The sequence below is a fragment of the Corvus cornix genome, chromosome 7, assembly GCF_000738735.6.
Source record: "Corvus cornix cornix isolate S_Up_H32 chromosome 7, ASM73873v5, whole genome shotgun sequence".
In the NCBI taxonomy this organism is placed as follows: Eukaryota; Metazoa; Chordata; class Aves; order Passeriformes; family Corvidae; genus Corvus; species Corvus cornix.
This window is the reverse complement of record NC_046337.1, coordinates 23294392-23317800: the sequence shown is the minus strand read 5'-3', so window position 1 is coordinate 23317800 and position 23409 is coordinate 23294392. Positions and strand designations below refer to the sequence as shown.

The following is a 23409-nucleotide window of genomic DNA, read 5'->3' as shown; positions in this document are numbered from 1 at the left end:
ATATTACAGTATTTAAGGAAAGATAAACAAAGTTGAAACTCAGCAGATGAGTCATGAAATAAATTAAGGTAATTACTTCTAAGTTTCAGAATAAAAATGTGAAAAGCTATTGATCAGTGCAGTGGATTTGTAGTTATTACTGCCTGGCAGGAAAAATATTGTATGTTCGGTATTCTGCATGATGGAACATTATTTTGGTCTTTTCTGTCTGAGCTATCATTTCAATTACATTAATAAAAAAATACAGATTTCATATACAGCCAGTTTACATATACAATCAAAACTGTCATTTGAACAGTTGAAATTTTATCAAGATGAAATTGAGAGTAGACCATATATTTACTTAATGCGTCACGTTCTACCCATTTAAAATAGCCTCTTGAAACACATTTACAACTGTCTTCAAGAATCAATCTAATTATACAAGTGTTTCATTTTAGCTGTTGCCAATTCAAACCATTTTATTACCTCTGTGGCTGGCACTCAGCTGAACATGTCTAACCTTTATTCATTGAAGTGATTTTTTTGTTTGCTGTGATTGCAAAGTAGTTTCTGCAACAGGTCATCACAGAAACCAGTTTTTAGCCAGAATTTTTTACCAAATGTTAATAATAGAAAGTCAAATTGGCAATTCCAGAAAAGTGTATGTGGGGGGTGCCAAACCTCTTTATATCTGCAAAAGTTTCTACTTTATATGTAACCAGCAGTAATGCCAACTTTTCCCATAAATTTGCTTATATTTTTTATTTGTTAACACCTGTTCAAAATAGACATCATCTCAAGTCAGCCTCAAAATCCTCAAAGCATTGAGGATTGAGCTATATCTAGTATATACAAAAGGAAATTATCAAAGTTTCACATAAAAGTGGACAACCAAGCTCCACAAATAATAAATAGCACGCTATCTCTTGAAATATTTCTTGAATACTTGTTGTAGATGCTCACAAAGGGGTTTTGTGTATTTTATAAGGTTGTGACCCGTGCTGAAGGGAGAGTTCACACGCTTGTTCTTAGAGATGTCAAGTTAACAGATGCAGGAGAGGTATCACTGACAGCAAAAGATTTCAGAACTCAAGCAAATCTTTTTGTGAAAGGTAAGTCAGTCTTTTTAGTTAAACCATAATCAGTATTAATGGTCTATTCATGATTCATCCTGGAACAGGATGCTAATACACACTGTGTATCAAATGAGTGGGATCATATATACAATACTGAACTGGTAGATAACTTTCCTGATTAAAAAAGCCACCTAATTAAAATCTCTACACTTCAAAGAAGGGCTCAACAAGGGAAAACGCTGGAAATGTGTCAGATGTGGGAGATGAAGCAGTTCTTAGGGTTTCCAGGGCTTTGCTGCAGACTTGAACATTAAATTGGCCTCAAGAGGACCCACAAATGCTGGCCTTTGTGGCTCTCAGTGGCTTTTTCTGTTCTTTTGCATATCCAGAAACCTATGAGAGTATAACTACACCATCAGTCAAGGAACATAACATTGTCTGTATACTTGTACTGCTTGCAAGCTGTGTATCAAGAAGTAAAAGAACTGCACACACTAATCCAGTAATTCAAGGAAAAATTGAAAAAACCCCAAATATTCTCTAAGTTCACAGTATAACTTGAGACTCACTGAGATCACATGGATATGGTTCAGCTAAAGAAATTGAGTTGGAAGGCTTTGTAAATAAAAAACCCATGGACAAGAATATCATTCAGTCTAATCTTACAGTAGGCTGAAAATGAGGAAATTACCTGAATTACCAAAAAATGTGTGTGCATTAAAAATAAAAAATATTTTAAGAAGCCTTCAGTAGGGACATCTAAGAACCTTTTTGACTATTCAGTCAAGGAAAACCAGTCAACAGCATGGGACATTTCTGTACAAGCAGAAGACTGGCTGTAATTTAGATCTTTTCTATCAGAAATGTATCTGTTTCTTTTAGAACCCCCAGTTGAATTTACTAAACCACTTGAGGACCAGACTGTTGAAGAGGAAGCCACTGCAGTACTGGAATGTGAAGTTTCCAGGGAAAATGCAAAAGTTAAATGGTTCAAAAACGGAGAAGAAATTCACAAATCAAAGAAGTATGATATAATTTCTGATGGCAGGGTCAGAAAACTCATCATCCACGGCTGCACACTGGATGATGCAAAAACATATGCCTGTGATGCTAAGGATTTTAAGACATCATGTTTTCTCAATGTGGAGCGTGAGTAATTTAAGATTTCTACAAAATGTCTAGGTGCTATAAAAGCAATGTACTAATGTGTATGATTGGCAGTAATATCAACATTGGCAATTTTTTACTTATCTAGCATAGACTTCCTTTGACTAAAAGTTTTCTATTCTCTTACAGCTATTCGCGTTGAGTTCCTGAAACCTCTGACTGACCTTGAGGTTAAAGAAAAACAATCTGCTCGGTTTGAATGTGAGATTTCTCGTCCAAATGTCAAGGTCTGTAGTACTACTTTTTAATCTGAGTAACTCCTTCAGCTAGAGGGGAAAACCTTATTATATATTGCTATAAAAGAACACACTGAAATCTATGATGAGGATGTTAATATTAATAACCATGTTAATTTGTTCTGAAACAGGTGAAGTGGTTTAAGGATGGCGTGGAAATTAGAAAAGGCAAAAAGTATGACATAATTTCTAAAGGTGCAGAACACATTCTTGTCATCAGTAAATGTGTCTTTGATGATGAAGCTGAATATTCCTGTGAAGCAAAAACAGCTCGAACTTCTGGCCTACTTACAGTGATAGGTAAGTGATAGTGTTTTAGAATCCAATATGTGAACGATAAAAAATGTGAGAGTGGGGTTTTTTAATGACAGGCTTTCATCATCTTTCAAAATTCTTTTTGCAGAGGAAGAGGCCGTTTTCACAAAAAATCTTCCTGACCTTGAAGTAAATGAAGGTGACACTGTAAAATTGATCTGTGAAGTTTCAAAGCCTAATGCTGAAGTTACTTGGCTTAAAGGAGATGAAGAGGTGCCTGATGGTGGTAGATTTGAACACATTGCTGATGGTAGAAAGAGAATTCTTGTTATACATAATGCTCATCCTGAAGATGCTGGCAAATACACTTGCAAGCTCCCAAGCTCAAGTACGACAGGGAAACTTACTGTACATGGTAAGAGCGCTACGTTGGTGGGGTTTTATCCTGGAAAAAAAGAATAAAATTTAAACCATTAAAAAATCAGTAATAATACACAACTTGGTTTATTCCATTCACAACTAAAAATGAAATAAAATAAAATATAAAATAAAATAATAAAATATGTATCTACAAAAATGTTTTCTTTCAGAACTTGCAGCAGAATTTCTTACCAGACCACAAAATCTTGAGGTGCTTGAAGGAGAAAAAGCTGAATTTGTCTGTTCAGTATCCAAAGAAGCCATTACAGTACAGTGGCTGAGGGGTGACACAGTCCTGGAGCCTGGTGATAAGTACGACATCATTTCAGATGGCAAAAAGAGAACACTTGTGGTTAAAGACTCTATTCTAGGAGATACAGGAATGTATACTGTGATGGTTGGTGATGCTAAAGCTACAGCACACTTAGCAGTGATTGGTAGGTTTTATTTTAACAATGTCTAGGTGCACATTTTGTTGCATTCTTTATACTACATGACGTCCTATTTCTTCTGTTTTCTCAATTTCAGAAAAACTCAAGATTATAACTCCTCTTAAGGACCAAGAAGTTAATGAGTGTCAAGAAATTATCTTCAACTGTGAAGTCAATAAAGAGGGTGCCAAAGAGAAATGGTACAAAAATGATGAGGCAATATTTGATAGTGCAAAGTACATTATTGTTCAGAAGGGTGTAGTCTACACTCTCAGAATCAGAGATGCAGAGTTGAAAGATCAAGCTACCTACACCATCTCACTGACAAACCAGAGAGGTGAACACGTTAAAAGCTCTGCTGCCTTAAAAGTATTAGGTAAGTAAGTTGCACTACATAAAATTGTTTCATCATTTACGTTCAATTTTATATGCGGATGTAAAAATGTTCACTTTTTGTCATAACAGAGGAGGATCTCAGAATTGTTGAGCCCCTTGAAGACATTGAGACCATGGAAAAGAAAACCGTCACATTCTGGTGCAAAGTCAATCGCCTTAATGCAACTCTCAAATGGACAAAGAATGGAGAAGAGATCACGTTTGATAGGCGCATTTTGTACAAAATTGATAAATTCAAGCACTCATTGATCATTAAAGACTGTGGGTTTATAGATGAAGGTGAATACACTGTTACTGCTGGACAAGACAAATCAGTTGCAGAGCTTATCATCACAGAAGCACCAGCAGACTTCACTGAACATCTTCAGGACCAGACTGTCACTGAATTTGATGATGCTATCTTTACGTGCCAGCTTTCCAAAGAGAAAGTCAGTGTAAAATGGTACAGAAATGGAAGAGAAATCAAAGAAGGCAAAAAGTATGTGCCTTTTATTATGCTTCTGAATGTGCTAAACATGATTGTTTTACTTTATTGCTTTGTCTGGAAACTAAAATACTGCTTATTTTTCTCCCCTATAAAGATACCAATTTGAAAAGGATGGAAATCTGCACAGATTAATCATAAAAGACTGTAGACTAGATGATGAGTGTGAATATTCCTGTGGAGTGGATGACAGGAGATCTAAGGCAAGACTTTTTGTTGAAGGTATGTGTAAAATTGAATGGGATTTATTTCTGCATTATTTAATAATAGTAGAAACAATAAAAAAATGATACCAAATAAATTAACATTTATTTCAGAAATCCCCGTTGAGATTATTCGACCACCACAAGATATTTATGAAGCTCCTGGTGCAGATGTCATCTTCATGGCTGAATTGAACAAAGATGGTGTGGAGGTCAAGTGGTTGAGAAATAACATGATTATCATCCAAGGTGACAAACATCAGATGATGAGTGAAGGGAAGGTCCACAGGTTGCAGGTGTGTGACATAAAGCCCCGTGACCAAGGGGAATACAGATTTATCGCCAAAGATAAGGAAGCTAGAGCTAAGCTTGAATTAGCTGGTAAGTTGCTTGATTTGTGCTGCTTTTATAAAATCTTAGATTAGTGAATTCCTGTTTAACTAAATTGATTTTTGGTCTTTCAAAGAGTTGAACTAAAATGAATATACAAGGAGTCTGAGAAAAGTGTTAAAATATTTGAAGTTTGTTTAACAAATCTGTAAAACTATATGAATATGAATTTAAACAATGAACATTTTTTGTTATACCATGTTTATCTAGCTGTTGAGGAAAATATGTCTCTTTCCAATGTGCATATAGCAAAGAGCAAGATTTAAGCTTAAAGGAGCTTTAAGCTTTTCATTAAGTCACTAAAAAATATGAAAATTATTTGGCCTACTCATTTAAGTCATTTAAGACATTAAATTCCTAATTTGTCTATTTTACAGAATCGACCAATAAAATAATTAAATTAGTTCTCAAAAAGCAACTCTTTCTTTCCTGATTTTATAGGAGGACACAGTACATACCAACCAGCCTGTATTTCTTTCTCTGGACTTGTCCAATGAGTCTATGAAGGATTTCCTTAGAATTTGCTCCTTTTTTACTCCTTTAGAATTAGCTCCTTTTACTTTTCTATGTTAGCTTCTTTGCTGACTGCACAAATATATCAATTTTTAATATATATATGCAAGTACTGACTTTTCACATTCATCTTTCTTAGCTGCACCTAAAATCAAGACTGGTGATCAAAACCTTGTGGTTGATGTTGGGAAGCCTTTAACTATGACTGTCCCGTATGATGCCTACCCAAGAGCAGAAGCTGAATGGTTGAAAGCAGGGGAAAGTCTGCCCACAACAACTGTTGATACAACAACTGACTGCACTACCTTCAAAATTCATGAAGCAAAGAAATCAGATAAGGGAAGGTACAGGGTTGTGCTTCGAAACAAACATGGCCAAGCAGAAGCATTCATCAATGTAGAGGTCATTGGTAAGTACTCGTATTATTAAAATCTTGGTTAGCATTATTTCACAGAATAAAAAGCCTTTATTGAGGGGGAAGCCCTCTGCTTCCCTTCATGGGGAAGCTGTAGATCATATTGAGGTCTCCCCTCAGACTCCTCTTCTCTAGCCAGAGGGACAAAAATAGATGCAATGCCCTGAAGTACTGTCATATCTTTAATAGATGTTCCAGGTCCAGTTAGAAACTTGGAAGTCACTGAAACTTATGATGGTGAAGTTGGTCTCGCATGGCAAGAACCAGAAAGTGATGGTGGAAGTAAAATCATAGGCTACGTCGTTGAAAGACGTGATATCAAGCGTAAGACCTGGATTGTGGTCACAGATCGTGCTGAAAATTGTGAATACACTGTTACTGGACTTCAGAAAGGAGGAGTTGAATACCTCTTCCGTGTTAGTGCACGCAACAGAGTGGGCACTGGTGAGCCAGTGGAAACAGACACACCTGTGGAAGCTAAGAGCAAATTTGGTAAGCAGAAGTTATGAAAAACTCAGTGTTTGATGGCTGTGTAAGAAAAACAGTTACAAATGCTAACAATAGGTAAAACCTACATACCTTCTTTTTCCTTTTTTCATCCTAAAATAAAATGCAGATGTTCCTGGTCCTCCTCAAAATGTAGAAGTTACTGATGTGAACAGGTTTGGAGCCACACTTAGCTGGGAACCACCTGAGTATGATGGAGGATCTCCGATTACTGGCTACGTTATTGAACTGCGTAACAGAGCTACCATCAGATGGGAGCCGACTATGACCACAGGAGCTGATGAACTGTCAGCTGTCCTGACTGATGTTGTGGAAAATGAAGAATATTTCTTCAGAGTAAGAGCTCAAAACATGGTTGGAGTTGGCAAACCAAGTCCTGCTACACGTGCAGTAAAAATCATGGACCCAATAAGTAAGTATGCAAAGTATGTGTAATTATGATTCCATTATGAGACGGGAGCATTTTGGATGCTATGCATGCAGGAAAGTTTAGTTGATGAATCTGTGTGCTGCAAATACTGTGTACAGTCAGATTTTCCCTTCTTTTATCCTTCAAACATAGCAGGAGTACCTTGCTACTCTTTTGGTTTAGTAAGAACTTCAAATATTTTTTTCTCTGAAGTTAGGATCCAACCTCAGTTTTAAAAATTGGTTTAGAAAAAGCTATGCAAAGGCTTTAAAAAGAGTACTGTGAGGTAGAAACAGTTAATTTATAGAACCATGCTCCTTTATCAGTTGTGCAAATATATTTGTTTCACATTTTTTTCAGAGAGACCAAGTCCTCCCATTAACCTTGAGCACTCAGATCAAACTAAGTCATCAGTTCAGCTCACATGGGAACCTCCTCTCGAAGACGGAGGAAGTCCAATCTTAGGCTATATTGTTGAAAGGCAAGAGGAAGGAACAGACAAGTGGATTCGTTGTAATCCTAAACTAGTACCTGCTCTTACTTTTAAGGTATGATGTTCTCTTCATCAACAGGTAAAATATGTAGATCATCTTTAATATGAGTTAGTAAATGATTGTTTGTGCTTTTTAGGTAACTGGATTGAAACAAGGATCCAGTTATTACTACAGAGTCTCAGCAGAAAATGCAGCTGGTGTGTCTGACCCAGCAGAGGCTATTGGGCCATTAACTGCAGATGATACTTTTGGTAAGCCATATGCTATTTATTAAAAACAATTAATCAGATAAGGCACACAGTTAAAGTGCATCTTGTGGGTAATATGTATATTTTTCACCAGATAACTGGCACACCTGAGACATTTGAGATTATGAGCTATTTCTCCTCCATTATGAATTCTGCAGATAATTATCTGTACTATTAGATAAAGGCCTGTTAGGTTGCCTGAGGAGCAAGGCATGACCTTTTGTCTCCTGACCTACCTTTGTGGAAGGTGAGAGGTAACAGAAGGAAAGAAAGGCAGAAGGAAAAAGAAGATACCTGAAAAGAAAATTAAACAATGCAGAGTTTTTACATTAAAGGGTAAATCAGATGTCATACTTTTTAATACTAATCTCCCTTACCATCTCACATATTTTTTTAAAAACCCGAAACATTTAGCCAGAAGAGGTAGGGAATCGTAAGACAAAGCTAGGTTTAGACAGGCTGAGATACAGCAAGCTAGACCTGCAGGCTGAGATACAGTCAGAATCAGCCTCTCAACACAATTATCATTAGCCATGTTTATAACTTCTCAAAATAATTCATTTAATCCATTTTCCTTTTTTTCCAGTTGGACCTACAATGGACCTAAGTGCATTTAAGGATGGGCTGGAAGTTATTGTTCCAGAGCCAATCAAGATCCATGTTCCCACCACTGGGTACCCTGTGCCAACTGCCACATGGTCTTTTGGTGACCAAGTCTTAGAAGAGGGTGATCGTGTGAAAATGAAGACCACTGCCTCCTTTGCAGAACTTGTAATTACTCCGAGTGAGCGCCCAGACAAGGGAATTTATTACTTAACATTAAAAAACCCAGTGTCATCTGTTTCAGGAGAAATTAAAGTTAATGTCATTGGTAAGTGAACATGTATGTATTCTAGCAATAACATTGCATATTTTTCTTGCTAAAATTTATTTAGGTTAATAATGTGTAATCTCACAACATCCAACCAAATATATTAAAATAGAACTGAAAACTAAAAGTCCTTCCTCAAAAAGCCTCTTTTCTAGTTTTCAATATGCAGCTTTTTTGTTTAAAGAGGAATGACTTAACAAGACTGTCTTCTGGTAGACACATTACATAGAGATCATCTATCAAACACCAATTACAAAATAATGCAATTTCTGTGTCTTCTAGCCTGTCCAAGTGCACCAAGAGAACTCAATGTTTTAGAAGTACTCAGGAGTACAGTACAGCTCGCATGGGAACCTCCAGAAGATGATGGCGGAAGTCCAGTTACTGGCTATATAATTGAAAAACGTGAAGTAAGCCGGAAAACATGGAGCAAAGTAAGTTCATTCTTTCTCATTTAAATTTCTATTGCTATATTATTTCCACTGAGTTTTGTGTCTTATTTTGGTAATCACTCTTTGGAAATAAATTTTAAAAACACATTGCAACCTTTCTTCTCTTTAGGTTATGGATCATATTGTTGACCAAGAGTTCACTGTACCTGACCTTGTCCAAGGGAAAGAATATTTATTCAGAGTTTCTGCATGCAATAAATGTGGCCCTGGAGAACCTGCATATATTGATGAACCTGTAAATATGTCAATACCAGCAAGTGAGCATATTTGAAATTTTTCTGATTTTCTTCAAAATAAGGTGTAAAAATAATCTATCTTCCTTAGACTGGTTTCTAAGACCCCATATGTTTTTAATTTTTAATAGCGGTTCCCGACCCACCAGAAAATGTTAAATGGAGAAATCCAACATCAAAAGGAATCTTCCTAACATGGGAGCCTCCCAAATATGATGGTGGTGCCCGCATTAAGGGTTATCTGGTAGAAAAATGCCAACGTGGTACAGACAAGTGGGAGATATGTGGGGAGCCTGTTATTGAAACAAAGTAAGTAAATTGACACAGTAGATATATCCTCTTAACTAATTGTGCCATCCTCACCACTCTAAATACTTGAATTTTTAAAATTTTTTTTAACAGAATGGAAGTAACAAAGCTCAAGGAGGGAGAGTGGTATGCTTATCGGGTTAAGGCTTTGAACAGAATGGGAGCGAGTAGGCCAAGTAAGCCAACTGATGATATTCAGGCCATTGATTCAAAAGGTAACTACTTCACTTGCTAAATTGCCATAGATGCTTTATTTTTACCAGTCTGAACTACTGTTGCTATAACAACATTTTAATTCTCTCCTAAATCAGAGGCTCCAGAAATTTTCTTAGATGTGAAGCTTCTTGCTGGACTCACTGTGAAAGCTGGAACCAAAATTGAGCTGCCAGCTAAAGTAACTGGAAAGCCTGAGCCCCAGATTACTTGGACCAAAGCTGAAAAAATTTTGAGACCTGACAACAGAATCACCATTGAAAGCCAGCCTAATCATTCTACAGTCACTATTACAGACAGCAAGAGGAGTGACAGTGGAACCTATATTATAGAAGCTGTGAATTCCAGTGGACGTGCTACTGCTGTTGTTGAAGTTAATGTTCTTGGTATGCATGTATTTTATGTTGTTTGTATAAATCATTAGTAACGTACCACAGTATGCATGCAGAAGATTAACATTCACATCTTGTCCTCTACAGATAAACCTGGTCCACCAGCTGCATTTGATGTATCAGAAATTACAAATGAATCCTGCCTTCTGACATGGAATCCTCCACGAGATGATGGGGGTTCTAAAATTACCAACTACGTCCTTGAGAAAAGAGCTACAGACAGTGAAATATGGGACAAGTTGTCATCGACTATTAAAGACACAAAATTCAGAGCTACTAATTTAACTCCTCATAAAGAATATGTGTTTCGAGTCAGTGCTGAGAACATGTATGGTGTTGGGGAGCCAGCACAGTGCAGCCCCATCATTGCCAAATATTCATTTGGTTAGTTAATTAAATTAATGTTAAATTATTACAGTATTTTAACAGGAAAAAAACCCCCTATCTGATGGGTTTGTTTTTTCTTTGTTTTTTAATTTATACAGATCCACCAGGCCCTCCAACAGGTCTCAAGCCTACAGAGGTCACTAAAGATTCAGTCACTTTAACATGGAATGAACCAGATGAAGATGGTGGCAGCCCCATAACTGGATACTGGGTTGAAAGATATGATCCTGAGCAGGATAAATGGATAAAATGCAACAAAATGCCAGTGAAAGATACAACATTCAAGTAAGACTACAGTCAGTTTAGGCTGAAATAAGTCACAGAGACATAAAAACGTAACATTAGCTTTTAAAATAAGTTTTATATTGTTCCTACTCTTTTTTTTCTAGCTTCTGTAAGTTTTGATCCAACTACCCCTGGCTGGTAGTTAGTTTTATCGAGGAGTGTCTTTACTGAAGAATTAATCAAGTCTTGTATCTTAATAATTTCTGTGCTTATTCTTAAGATACTCTAAAACAGCAGACATGGCCATCTCAAGTATCAATTTACCAAAATCCTTAGTTTTTTTTCTTCTGATACTATTATTAACTAAAAACCATGGAATATGTGAAAATCCACGATGGTACTCAAAACGTTTGTTTCTGTCATGGTGCACCATTTTAGTGTTGACAATGTATTGACATCATTAGCAATAATTTGGGTATTTTTAGATTTTCCAAGTAATCTGTAGTATGAAGAGTGGAGAGAATAATGTTTTAGAAATTAATTAATGCCTAGGTTTGGTTTAATCAAACTTAATTTTTATTTCCAGAGTTAAAGGTCTTACAAATAAGAAGAAATATAAGTTCCGAGTCTTGGCAGAGAATCTTGCAGGACCTGGAAAACCAAGCAAGGAAACAGAGCCAATCTTAGTGAAAGATCCAATCGGTATAATAAACACATTTTTTAAGGATTTAATTTAGCAACAACAACAACAACAACAACAATATTGTTTTCAATGACATAATTAATATTGGACTCTTGTCTAGATCCACCATGGCCTCCCGGAAAGCCAACTGTGAGAGACGTTGGCAAGACATTCCTAACCCTGAACTGGACAAAGCCAGAACACGATGGAGGGGCAAAGATTGAATCTTACGTTATTGAACTGCTGAAGACTGGAACCGACGAGTGGGTGAGAGTGGCTGAAGGAGTTCCCACAACTGAACACTTCCTCAAAGATCTTATGGAGAAACAAGAATATTCATTCCGTGTAAGAGCTGTGAACAGGGCTGGCGAGAGTGAGCCCAGTGAACCCAGTGACCCTGTGCTGTGCAAGGAGAGGCTCTGTGAGTACTGTTTCAGAATGCGCTGCTACTCCAAATACACTGTCTCTGACTTTAAAAAAGCCCCATGTCTGTCTGTCTGTCTTTGTAGGTACCAAATGAACTCTTATGAAGTACTAAAATCTGCCCTGCTTCAGTTCAGGAAATACAAAGTTTTGATAGTTTTGATCTTCCAAGATCTTTCATGGGAATTGCAACATCCTGGTTTACCTTCTTTTTCTCTTTTGCAGACCCTCCTTCACCACCCCGGTGGCTTGAAGTTATTAATATTACTAAAAACACAGCAGATCTTAAATGGACAGTACCAGAAAAAGATGGGGGTTCCCCAATTACCAACTACATTGTTGAAAAAAGAGATGTAAGGCGGAAAGGTTGGCAGACAGTTGACACGACAGTGAAAGATACCAAGTACACAGTGAGCCCACTGACTGAAGGCTCATTGTATGTGTTCCGTGTGGCTGCTGAAAATGCCATTGGACAGAGTGACTACTGTGAAATTGAGGACTCAGTGCTTGCTAAAGATACCTTCAGTAAGTTTTGATTCGCTTACTGAGTGATCAGTAGCTCACATATCATGAATTCATAGTCTTCTAATATGTGCACTTTTTTTATGTTAGCAACCCCTGGACCTCCATATGCCCTTACAATAGTTGAAGTGAAAAAAGGCCATGTTGATTTAAAATGGGAGCCACCTAAGAATGATGGTGGCAGACCGATTCAAAGGTAAGATCATTTTAAGTTTGTGTAGGCTCCTGTAGATAAACATCTTTTAACAAATGAAGATATTTCTCTCAAAATATTTGTTTTAAATGGACACATTTTATATAAAAATGAGGTGGATGGATGTAAGAGAAGCCATGTGGTCAAAGCAGTGAAGGGTTTTATTCTAAAATGTGGAAATTATGCAAATAAAATACCTACTGTGCCTGAACAATGAATGTGTGTCAACATCCTCAAAACAGCATTTAATAATACTGAACTGTGTATTAAAAAAAAGAAAAAAGCTGCCATAGTTTCCTGTTCCTCCAGAATAGTAGCCACTTAGACTCATCTATCAAGTAATATTGTTGCATTTTCCTTCTGCCTTAGTTTCTCATTCAAACTGTATGCTCTCAGCTAAAATCAAGACTTACCTCTTTTCTGTCCATTTTCTTCTTTATAATACATTTTAAACAGACTGTTTTACTCCTCTGGGTTGATTCTAACTTGTCTTTTTCTTTGGTTACCAAAGTATCTGTACTCTGAAATTCATCCTGACTGTCAGTTAGATTTTTCCTCTTTATAGTTTCATTCTTCCTCTCCTTCCCAATCACAGTAGGCACATCTGAACCCACAAGTACAGAGATCTGCCTGAAGCAACAGAAGTCACTTGTATTACTTTGCTATAGCCTGTCCTAAGCAGAATTTTGACAGCCAAATAATAGTATCCACAAATATTCTCAATGGACTGACCACTGAGATCCAAACTAGCAAAGATACAAGTACAGCTTGGAGGTTCTTTTGCCTCTGCAGCTCTCTACAACCTGAGAACACACTTCAGTTCTAAAATACAGAGCACAGTTCAAGAACTGACTTTCAGGCCTGGGTCTGTCAGTGATGTCAGCCCTATTAGGGGCTGAGACCTACTAGAACTAAGTGGCTAATGTCTGAAGAAAAGTTCATTGAATCTATTACCCATGATTCTCTTTACTTTTCCACTGTCTAAACTATTCTAGTCTCTTTTCATCTGTTTTCTTGAACAAGAAGTCTGAAGTGTTCCTATTTCAAGTGCCTGACAGTATTTTCCCCAATCTATTCAGATATGTTATTGAAAAGAAGGAAAAGTTAGCCACTCGCTGGGTAAAAGCTGGGAAGACAGCTGGTCCAGATTGCAATTTCAGAGTGACAGATGTCATTGAAGGTACAGATGTACAGTTCCAGGTTCGTGCAGAAAATGAAGCTGGATGTGGTCATCCCAGTGAACCAACTGAACTTGTCCATATTGAAGATCCAACAAGTAAGTAGAATAATACAGTGTATGAATTTTAGAAGCAGTGTACTGTGTAGAACAGATATTCTGGGAGGAAAATCACACAATACTTTTCCATTTCTGCAGGCCCTCCTTCACCTCCTCAGGATTTACATGTCACAGATGCAGGCCGAAAGCACATTTGCATTGCATGGAAACCTCCTGAGAAGAATGGTGGTAGTCCTATTATTGGATACAATGTTGAGATGTGCGAAGCAGGAACAGAAAAATGGATGCGAATCAATTCTCGTCCAATTAAAGATCTAAAGTGTAAAGTGGACGAGGGTGTTGTTCCAGACAAGGAATATGTGCTAAGAGTCAGAGCTGTCAATGCTGTTGGAGCTAGTGAGCCATCAGACATCTCAGAAAAAGTTGTTGCCAAGGACCCAGACTGTAAGAATAGATTCCTTTTTCTTTTTTTTTCGGATCTGCATAACTAAAAAGAATGGTGTTTGGCAACTTTTTAATAACATTATGCTTGCTTTTACAGGTAACCCAACCATTGATCTAAAAACTCGTGACATTGTTGTTGTTAAAGGACAGAAACTAAGTATCCCTGTACCCTTCAGAGCTGTTCCATCCCCAACTATAACATGGCACAAAGACGGCAGAGAGTTGAAAGCTGGTGACAGAACAACAATGAAGAGTGACTATACCTCTGCATTGCTTGAAGTGATAGACAGTGTTCATGCTGATGCTGGTGTTTATACTATTACACTCGAGAACAAGCTGGCATCAACAACTGGTTCAGTCAATGTCAAAGTCATAGGTAACTACATTATTCCATTCTGAGAAATATACTTATTTTCACTTGGGCCCTGCAGCTGACAGAAGAAAAGACTAGAAAGATACTTCTGCCAGGTGTACAAATCACTTCAACTCAGACACATGTAGATTGCTATACAGGCAATGTTACGAAGTCCCATGAAACACCACCTTACCTCGAGTTGCCCTAACTATTCAGTGGCTGCTGAAAGCCCAATTATTTTGAATATAAAAATGTTTTAAGAATTCTGAGAATTTTTCACCTTTGAGAACATATATTTGGGAACATAAAATATGCTGTGTACTCCATATTTGTGGTCTTTGCTTTCTGCAAAGCAAAGCAATGAAATATAATTTAGCTAAATATCTATTTAGCTAAGTAATTTTTTCATTCTTATTTAAAACAGGTCCACCTGGACAGTGTAAAGACATTAAGGCAAGCGAAGTAACTAAGAATTCTTGCAAGGTATCCTGGGAGCCTCCAGACTTTGATGGTGGTACTCCTATTTTGCATTATGTTCTGGAACGCAGGGAAGCAGGTCGTAAAACATACATCCCAGTCATGTCTGGTGAAAATAAGCTTTCATGGCAAGTCAAAGATCTTATCCCCAACTGTGAATATTACTTCCGTGTTAAAGCTGTCAATAAGATTGGAGGAGGTGATTATCTTGAACTAAGAAACCCAATCATTGCAGAAGACCCGAAACGTAAGTTTGTCTTTCTCTTTAATAATCTTAAAAATTGAATTTTAAATAAAATCTTCATACTTCTTTTCTCATATGATCTTTTGATCTACTCTTTCACAGAGCCCCCAGATCCACCTGTCGACCTTGAAGTCCATAATCCAACATCAAAATCAGTAACTCTTACATGGAAACCACCCCTGTTTGATGGTGGAAGCAAGATCATGGGCTATATAATAGAAAAGCTTGCTAAGGGCAAGGAGAGGTGGGAGAGATGCAATGACTATCTGGTACCCTTACTAACTTACCCAGTGAAAGGCCTTGAGGAAGGAAAGGAATATCAGTTCCGTGTTCGTGCTGAGAATGCTGCTGGCATCAGCGAGCCTTCTCGGATTACTCCTTTTGTGAAAGCTGTGGATCCTATTGGTATGAATTTCTCATTTGATCATTTTTATTAATTGCCATACATCCTCAGACATACTGAAAAATTCTACATTCCATTTCTCATTCTGTGTTATTACAGAGGCTCCAAAAGTCTTTCTTGCTGCAAACCTACAGTCTGGCCTTGAGGTGAAGAGAGGTGATGAGATCATACTTGAGGCACATATTTCAGGATCACCCTATCCATCTATCACTTGGCTGAGGAATGATGAAGTTATCAGACCAGAGGATATCAAAAAGAGAGTAATAGTACCTAAAAAGAAGAAGGGTGAAGCTGAAGAAGAGAAACCTTTCCAGCTTTCACTGCCAGAACGTATGAGTGTAGACAACCATAAGGAAGGAGAGTCTATACTATCAATTCGTGACTCCATCAGAGCTGACCATGGCACATTTACAATTAAAGTAGAAAATGATCATGGAGTTGCAAAAGCCTCATGTGAAGTCAATGTGTTGGGTATGTAAAGAATGTCCTCAAAACACCTAGTTGTTCAGAGTACTAGGTAAGAAGTGCACAAGATGAGTACTCATAATTTTTCTTGGTTTACTGACAGATACACCCGGGCCTCCAGTCAACTTTGTATTTGAAGATTTGAGGAAAAATTCTGTCATTTGCAAGTGGGAGCCTCCCCTTGATGATGGTGGAAGTGAAATCCTGAACTATGTACTGGAAAAGAAAGACAATACAAAAGCTGAAATGGGCTGGGTAACTGTCAGTGCAACACTCAGGCATTGCAAATTCCATGTAACAAAACTGATTGAAGGAAAAGAATATCTATTCCGCGTATTTGCTGAAAATAGAGTTGGAGCAGGACCACCATGTGTTTCAAAACCAATGACAGCTAAAGATCCTTTCTGTAAGTTTTAATTTTGGAGAACAACCTTTTCAGAAAACAAAGTGTGAAACTAAAGAGACTCTTAGAATACTCAGCTTTATCTGTGTGGATGTTTCCCAGAAGAAACTTGGCTATGTGATAATTATTGCACATTTTAAACCATTGAAATACAGGGAAATATCAAAAATATTCTAATTTCAATAGTAAACACATAAGAATGATGATCACATTCATAAAACTTTACATTTAAAACACTTAACATCTGAATAGTGACATTCTCTGTGCTTCATAGACTAGTATTCTTACCAAAGAGACAACCATTGCAAATTTCATTGCTGGTTGCTGTTGGGAATCAAAGATTCTAAGAGAGCAGAAAAACTATGAATTACTTAAAATTAGTAATTTCTTAAATCTTAGTTCTCTCTTAGCTTTGCGTAAGCTCTGAAGAGACAGCAATGATGACAAAACCACCTTTTTTCTTTTTTCAGCTCCACCAGATGCACCTAATAAGCCTGATGTGGAAGATGTAACCAGCAACAGTATGCTGGTTAAGTGGAACGAACCAAAAGATAATGGCAGCCCTATCATAGGATACTGGATTGAAAAACGTGAAATTAATAGTACTCATTGGGCTCGGGTCAACAGGAACCTTGTGAATGCTCTGGAAGTAAAAGTTGAAGGACTGTTGGAAGGTTTAACTTATATCTTTAGAGTATGTGCTGAAAATGCAGCTGGCCCTGGTAAATTTAGTCCACCATCAGATCCAAAAACTGCACAGGACCCAATAAGTAAGTGGCTTAGCAGAAGCTAATAGCAGACAGTTGACAAGATAGGATTCATAGCCTTTAACTTTGATTTACACTTATTTGTTTATTTATTAATAGTGCCACCTGGTCCACCGATTCCAAGGATTGCTGATACAAGTGCAACGTCTATTGAGCTAGAATGGGCACCTCCTGTGTACAATGGTGGTGGAGATATCACCGGTTACCATGTGTACAAACAACTGGTGGGAGTAAATGAGTGGTCACGATGTACAGCGAAACCCATTAAGGTTCTACAGTTTACTGTTGGAGAAGTCAGAGAAGGTGCAGACTATAAACTCCGTGTTACTGCACTCAATGCAGCTGGCGAAGGACCACCTGGGGAAACTGAACCCGTAACTGTTGCAGAACCTAAAGGTATTGCAATTGTATTATTTTTAAGAAATATCTATCTGCTTAAAAGGTTGGTTTGAATCCCTCCCTTCAACTAATGAAGTGCTTCTCTTTCTTCCACAGAGCCTCCCACTGTTGAGCTGGATGTTTCTGTGAAAGCAGGCATTCAGGTCATGGCTGGGCAGACTATTAAAATTCCTGCTACTGTGACAGGGCGTCCTACTCCCACCATTGTATGGGCTGTGGAGGAGGGTGAATTAGACAAAGATCGAGTTGTTATTGAAAATGTCGGCACAAAATCTGAGTTAACCATTAAGAATGCATTGAGAAAAGACCATGGAAGATATGTAATTACTGCTACCAATAGCAGTGGTTCAAAATCTGCAGGAACCAGAGTAGAAGTATTTGGTAAGAAAAATATTTTCTCAAATTAAATAAGCTTTTTTTTTGTTCAGTATGGGCTTTACCTTATTTGTTTGATTTTGTTTTTCAGATGTTCCCGGACCAGTCCTTGACCTAAAGCCAGTGGTCACAAACAGAAAGATGTGTTTGCTTAACTGGTCTGATCCTGAAGATGATGGTGGCAGTGAAATCACAGGCTTCATTGTTGAAAGGAAGGATGCCAAAATGCATACATGGAGACTGGCTGTAGACACAGACAGATCTAAATGTGATATTACAGGTCTAATTGAAGGGCAGGAATACAAATTCCGTGTTAGTGCCAAGAACAAATTTGGTACTGGTCCACCTGTTGAAATAGGACCCATTCTTGCAGTTGATCCATTAGGTAAGATGACTAATTATACAGTGTTTTTAAAAAGAAAAACATCAATGTCAGATTAATAAGACAATATTGTTGTCTTCTATACAGAAAGTGTGTTTATTTTTCAACTACATGGATAGGTATCTGCCTTAGATTCGTTAATGCAGTCAGATTTCTGAATCAGTTCTCTGAAGTTAATGTGGTCCTTTACATAGCAAAATACTGGTGCCTACTGACTCAGTGCTTGTTACCTTTTTCTTCACATACATGAGAAACTTTATACTAGCCATAATCATACTCAGATTCTTTACATGCAAAAACTATGGTTTTAAAAGGCCAGAGCTACTGCATTCATATGATTTAATATTCTCTGATTTTTTAATTTTCTGTTACTGTAATTTATGTGTTAATAGGTCCTCCAACAGCACCTGAGAGGTTCATGTACACAGAGAGGACAAAGTCATCCATTACACTTGATTGGAAGCCACCACGCAGTGATGGTGGCAGTCCCATCTTAGGTTATATTGTTGAGAAGAGGAGACATGATTCAAAAGATTATGAAAGAGTTAATGCAAGGCTCTGTCCAAAAACATCTCTTCTCGTTGATAAACTGGATGAACTTCATATGTATGAATTCCGTGTGAAAGCTGTCAATGCGATTGGAGAAAGTGAGCCATCACTGCCCCTCAATGTAGTTATACAGGATGATGAAGGTATATCAGCTTTAAAGAAATCCATATAAATATCTTCAGAACACTTCAAGGCAATTTCTCTGCTTCATCTCCATCTTCACTATGTCACTTTCCTTCTTTTCAGTACCTCCAGCTGTTACGTTGCGTTTGGCTGTGAGAGGAGATACTATCAAAGTCAAGGCAGGAGAACCAGTTAACATTCCTGCTGATGTAACAGGTCTGCCAATGCCGAAGATTGAATGGGACAAGAACGAAGTTTTAATTGACCAAACATCCGATGCACTTAAGATAACCAAGGAAGAGGTATCTAGAAGCGAGGCAAAAACTGAACTTATCCTGCCTGCAGCAGTGAGGGATGATAAAGGCACTTACACTGTGAGAGCGTCCAATCGTCTTGGCACTGCATTTCGCAATGTGCATGTCGAAGTGTATGGTAAGGGTGCAACATTTTAATAAAATGACAGCTAATAAAATGCCTTTGCCTTTTTTTAAATGTAGTTCCATGCTCTATTGCTTTCATACAGATCGTCCTTCTCCACCAAGAAATCTTGCAGTTTCTGATATTAAAGCAGAATCATGCTATTTAACATGGGATGCACCTCTTGATAATGGTGGTAGTGAAATTACCCATTACATTATTGAAAAACGTGATGCTAGTAAGAAGAAATCTGAGTGGGAAGAAGTCTCCAAAGGCGCTGTTGAGAGAAGATTTGGGGTAATTTATAAAATATCTTTATTAAATAGTTTAGTATGCATAAAAAATAACAATATTACATATGTAATGGAAACTGCCACTTGCATAGGTGCCTGTGCTTATGCTCCATTTAGACCACAGAATTACTGGATGAATGTTTCCCATCCAAGTATCTATGTTATCCCTCACGTGACAAAACAAAATAAATTGTTCATTTTTGCTACTTAACCTCAGCTGAGCTAGAAAGAAGACACCTTCCTTTACGTTTTCCAGAATTATTCATTTTTTTACCAACTGCAAGAACAAACATAATGACATTTTTATTTATGTTCAGTCCTATGGACATGAAATAAGAGTATCCTCAGGCATCACATAGAACTGTGTAGTACATAAACATAGGTATGCCAGTGAGATTGCAAGATAGAATTTAAAGTGAAAAATTCTGCATAACTCCAAAGAAGTTTAATTGGAAAGTAGCCAAGAATTGTTTTAAATCCTCTTTTTCAGGTATGGAATCTTGCAACAAATGAAAAATATCAGTTTAGAGTCCGGGCTGTAAACAAATATGGAATAAGTGATGAATGCCTCTCAGAGAAAGTTGTTATTAAGGATCCCTATGGTCTTCCTGGACCTCCTGGAAAGCCAAAAGTTTTAGATCGCACCAGATCATCTATGTTGGTGACTTGGGAGCCTCCTTTGGACAATGGTGGCAGCCCAATAACTGGCTATTGGTTGGAGAAGAGAGAGGTGGGAGGCGTCTACTGGACACGTGTCAACAGGGCTCCAGTAACAAAACCATCAGTAAAAGGTCTAGAGCACAATGTGCTTCGTTTGGCTGAAGGTGTCGAATACCAGTTTAGAGTTATGGCTGAAAATCTTGCTGGAATTGGCCCTCCCAGTGAACCATCAGATCCAGCTTTGGCAGCAGATCCCATATGTAAGTATATCATTGTGTTAGAGGACTGTATCACAGCAGAACAAAAAATGTGCTAGTATTACTTATTTTTAATTTATTAATTAAAATTAATTATTAATAATGAAGTATTAATTTATTAACATTAATCAAAGGCTTTGTTTGCATTAAACCTAAGAGAATAAATTGACACAAAGTTTCCTGATTTTAAAATCTTAAAAATAATTAGTTTTAATTTTAATTTTTCCCTCTTTTATGTACCTAATACTGTGGTTACACCAGTGTAGGCATTGCCAAATAAACTTCAGTTCAGAATCATATTTTTATATTATTGTTTTATCTTACTGTTAAACAGTTCAATATTTATGCCTTGTACCTTAAGTACCCCTTGCTAATATGGGTAATACTTGTAATTGGTATGCACTTTCTAGGACCTACACTCTATATACAGGTAAAGAAATGAAAATACTTGCATTCTTCTAGAAACTATCTAGAAAAGTAGGAAGACAAGAAGACAGTAACAGTCAGGTAATTTTTACTTGCTCTTGTTTTGCCAGTTGTGCCTGGTCCACCATCTTGCCCAGAGGTCAAAGACAAAACCAAATCATCTGTAGCACTTGCATGGAAGCCTCCCCAAAAGGATGGTGGGAGTCCTATAAAAGGATATATTGTTGAAATACAAGATGAAGGTAGTACTGAGTGGAAGAAGGTGAATGAAGGAGACAAACTCTTTCCTACATGCGAATGTGTTGTTCCCAACTTGAAAGAGCTCAGAAAATACCGATTTAGGGTGAAAGCTGTAAATGCTGCTGGAGAATCAGAACCAAGTCCTGCAACATCAGAGATACCTGTCCAAGATATTCTAGGTGAGAGTTCTGAGAACTGATTTAGGTATTTGTATCTAAATGCCACTTACTGCTGTGAATGTTCAAAAAGGATGCCAAGCAAGCCAAAGTCAGAACAGAATAAACAATTATACAGGAATGTAGGAAAAGATTGACACACATTTTTGAAAGTGTCATGATGTCCATTACCAGGGAATGCTCCATTAGGAAACTGATCAGCACCTACAGTCATACTAACGAAATACTGCTTATTTTATGAAGAATTTACAGCAGCGAATTTTTCTGTTTTTATAATTCCCAGTTTCCTTTTTGCATGGCCAACCCTTCTCACATGAACATGCGTTCCACATGTTTCTGGGGGATTTCAGCTCAGTGATGATGGAAATTTACTTTCAGTATCTCTTAAAATTTATATATTTAAATATTTTTGCAGAGGAACCAGAAATCTTCCTTGATCTTGGAGCACAGGATTTGCTCTCTTGTCGTGCTGGCACAACAATTAAAATCCCAGCTGTTATCAAGGGTCGTCCAGTTCCTAAAACATTTTGGGAGTATGAAGGAAAAGCAAAAACAGCAGCAAAGGTTAGTAAAAGTAATAGCTTTTTTTCTACACCTGTTTCTAGACATTTAAGCCTATTCCCTTTTACATTTATATTATTTCCCATGTTTATAGGAGGGAGGTCATAATGTACCTGAAGAAGCTCAGGTAAAGCAAGCAATTTTTTTAACCTCACTATTGTAGTATTTTTGAAACAAATTTTCAAAGTTGATCTGTAACTTCTCTTTCTTCCTATAATACACAGGTGAAAGCAACTGATACACGTTCAGAGATTATCATCCCTGACTGCAACAGAAGTCATTCTGGACGATACAGTATTACAGCAAAGAACAAAGCAGGACAAAAAACAGTGCACGTCAGAGTCAATGTGCTTGGTATGGCTTGCATATATTGAACTATTCAAATATTAGGGTTTATTTTTTATTATATTTTTTTAATTGTATTTTTCTACATACTTCTGTAAAATTGTGTCTGTTTTACTTTTATCTTAACAGATGTCCCTGGTCCACCAAAAGACCTAAAAGTAAGTGATATCACAAGAGGTAGCTGTAAACTTTCATGGAAGATGCCAGATGATGATGGTGGAGATAGAATCAGAGGCTATGTTATAGAGAAAAGAAATATTGAGGGGAAGGCCTGGACTAAAGTCAATCCAAACTGTGGCAGTACTTCCTTTGTGGTACCTGATCTCATAGCTGGCCAAGAGTATTTCTTCCGGGTACGTGCAGAAAACCGTTTTGGAGTTGGCCCTCCTGCAGAAACCATCCAGCGGACCACAGCCAGGGATCCAATTCGTAAGTAAAATTAAAGTCAAACAAATCCTTTAAAACTAGATGGTACTGTATAATGTATTTATTCACATTTATTTTGGTTGTGAAGATCCTCCTGATCCACCTATTAAACTGAGGATTGGCCTTGTAACCAAGAACACAGTGAGCCTGACGTGGAAACCACCAAAGAATGATGGTGGAGCTCCTGTTACACATTATAATGTTGAATGTCTCCGCTGGGATCGTACTGGAGAAGTGAAAGAGTCTTGGAAGCAATGCAACAGACGTGATGTGGAAGAAACAAAGTTTACTGTTGAGGATCTTGTAGAAGGTGGAGAATATGAATTCAGAGTCAAAGCTGTAAATATAGCAGGTCCTAGCAGACCTTCAGCCACTGTTGGCCCACTTGTTGTCAAAGACCAGACATGTAAGTACTGATACTAGTAAATACAAATTCCATTTTAAAATCATGAAGTAT

At 37.4% G+C, this 23409-nt stretch overlaps 1 protein-coding gene across 8 annotated transcripts in view; it reads left to right on the top strand.

Moving 5' to 3' along the window:
* The window catches only part of TTN (titin), a 244913-nt gene that overhangs the window by 153944 nt on the left and 67560 nt on the right, over positions 1-23409 (top strand). For all 8 annotated transcript variants that reach the window (XM_039554641.1, XM_039554643.1, XM_039554642.1 and 5 more), the window contains 48 exons: positions 971-1094; positions 1941-2207; positions 2355-2452; positions 2593-2761; positions 2865-3131; positions 3307-3573; positions 3665-3943; positions 4033-4441; positions 4545-4669; positions 4765-5031; positions 5693-5962; positions 6158-6460; positions 6585-6887; positions 7245-7432; positions 7515-7629; positions 8213-8497; positions 8780-8931; positions 9059-9206; positions 9314-9491; positions 9585-9706; positions 9803-10090; positions 10184-10480; positions 10582-10768; positions 11295-11410; positions 11512-11811; positions 12039-12338; positions 12426-12531; positions 13608-13804; positions 13904-14209; positions 14307-14585; positions 14989-15288; positions 15388-15690; positions 15788-16159; positions 16257-16559; positions 17027-17326; positions 17423-17719; positions 17819-18103; positions 18189-18482; positions 18872-19171; positions 19275-19583; positions 19675-19865; positions 20352-20781; positions 21315-21623; positions 22036-22184; positions 22276-22308; positions 22406-22535; positions 22656-22955; positions 23041-23358. In XM_039554641.1, coding sequence (XP_039410575.1) covers positions 971-1094; positions 1941-2207; positions 2355-2452; positions 2593-2761; positions 2865-3131; positions 3307-3573; positions 3665-3943; positions 4033-4441; positions 4545-4669; positions 4765-5031; positions 5693-5962; positions 6158-6460; positions 6585-6887; positions 7245-7432; positions 7515-7629; positions 8213-8497; positions 8780-8931; positions 9059-9206; positions 9314-9491; positions 9585-9706; positions 9803-10090; positions 10184-10480; positions 10582-10768; positions 11295-11410; positions 11512-11811; positions 12039-12338; positions 12426-12531; positions 13608-13804; positions 13904-14209; positions 14307-14585; positions 14989-15288; positions 15388-15690; positions 15788-16159; positions 16257-16559; positions 17027-17326; positions 17423-17719; positions 17819-18103; positions 18189-18482; positions 18872-19171; positions 19275-19583; positions 19675-19865; positions 20352-20781; positions 21315-21623; positions 22036-22184; positions 22276-22308; positions 22406-22535; positions 22656-22955; positions 23041-23358 — 11635 coding nt within the window. The remainder of the gene's footprint in view (positions 1-970; positions 1095-1940; positions 2208-2354; positions 2453-2592; positions 2762-2864; positions 3132-3306; positions 3574-3664; positions 3944-4032; positions 4442-4544; positions 4670-4764; positions 5032-5692; positions 5963-6157; positions 6461-6584; positions 6888-7244; positions 7433-7514; positions 7630-8212; positions 8498-8779; positions 8932-9058; positions 9207-9313; positions 9492-9584; positions 9707-9802; positions 10091-10183; positions 10481-10581; positions 10769-11294; positions 11411-11511; positions 11812-12038; positions 12339-12425; positions 12532-13607; positions 13805-13903; positions 14210-14306; positions 14586-14988; positions 15289-15387; positions 15691-15787; positions 16160-16256; positions 16560-17026; positions 17327-17422; positions 17720-17818; positions 18104-18188; positions 18483-18871; positions 19172-19274; positions 19584-19674; positions 19866-20351; positions 20782-21314; positions 21624-22035; positions 22185-22275; positions 22309-22405; positions 22536-22655; positions 22956-23040; positions 23359-23409) is intronic.